The 427-nt window shown below is 40.7% G+C and overlaps 1 protein-coding gene across 1 annotated transcript in view; it reads left to right on the top strand.

Moving 5' to 3' along the window:
* The first annotated feature begins 37 nt into the window (after positions 1-37).
* The window catches only part of LOC119588566 (putative nuclease HARBI1), a 3,806-nt gene continuing 3,416 nt past the window's right edge, over positions 38-427 (top strand). Inside the window, exon 1 of the mRNA XM_037937205.1 lies at positions 38-384. Coding sequence (XP_037793133.1) covers positions 104-384 — 281 coding nt within the window. The 5' untranslated portion in view covers positions 38-103. The remainder of the gene's footprint in view (positions 385-427) is intronic.

Below are 427 nucleotides of genomic sequence, written 5' to 3'. Positions count from 1 at the left end.
GGGGGGGGGGGGTGCATTCTAAAGACCCGGATGTAAACACAAACATTGAAGATTACTGTAGAGCAAGAGGAACCTCACTTTTAGTACTTCTCACATAATTTACATGACCTTGCATCGATATAGAAAAGTCGAGGGCAGCATTCTGAATTTTCTTGAATCAAATGAGAGGGCAGTAGATAAAATGGCAAGATATATGGACCCCAGTAATGACGAGAAACAGCTTTCGAAAATAGAGTTTCTATCTCAGTTTTGCGAAGACGAAGAACTATTCCTTGGCAAGAGAGAAGTGTCATATGCAGCACTGACAATGGGTCTGAAGGCAAATGCTAATGCCATTGGTAATTGTGCCATGGTTGCAACTTCAGCAATGTCTTCATATGTAAAGTGAGTTGTGTGGTTAAAGGCAATTTACTATTGGGTAGAGTTA

The sequence above is a fragment of the Penaeus monodon genome, chromosome 24 (genome assembly GCF_015228065.2).
Source record: "Penaeus monodon isolate SGIC_2016 chromosome 24, NSTDA_Pmon_1, whole genome shotgun sequence".
Taxonomy (NCBI): domain Eukaryota; kingdom Metazoa; phylum Arthropoda; class Malacostraca; order Decapoda; family Penaeidae; genus Penaeus; species Penaeus monodon.
The sequence above is the reverse complement of the archived record's forward strand: the minus strand, read 5'-3'. Positions and strand labels throughout refer to the sequence as shown.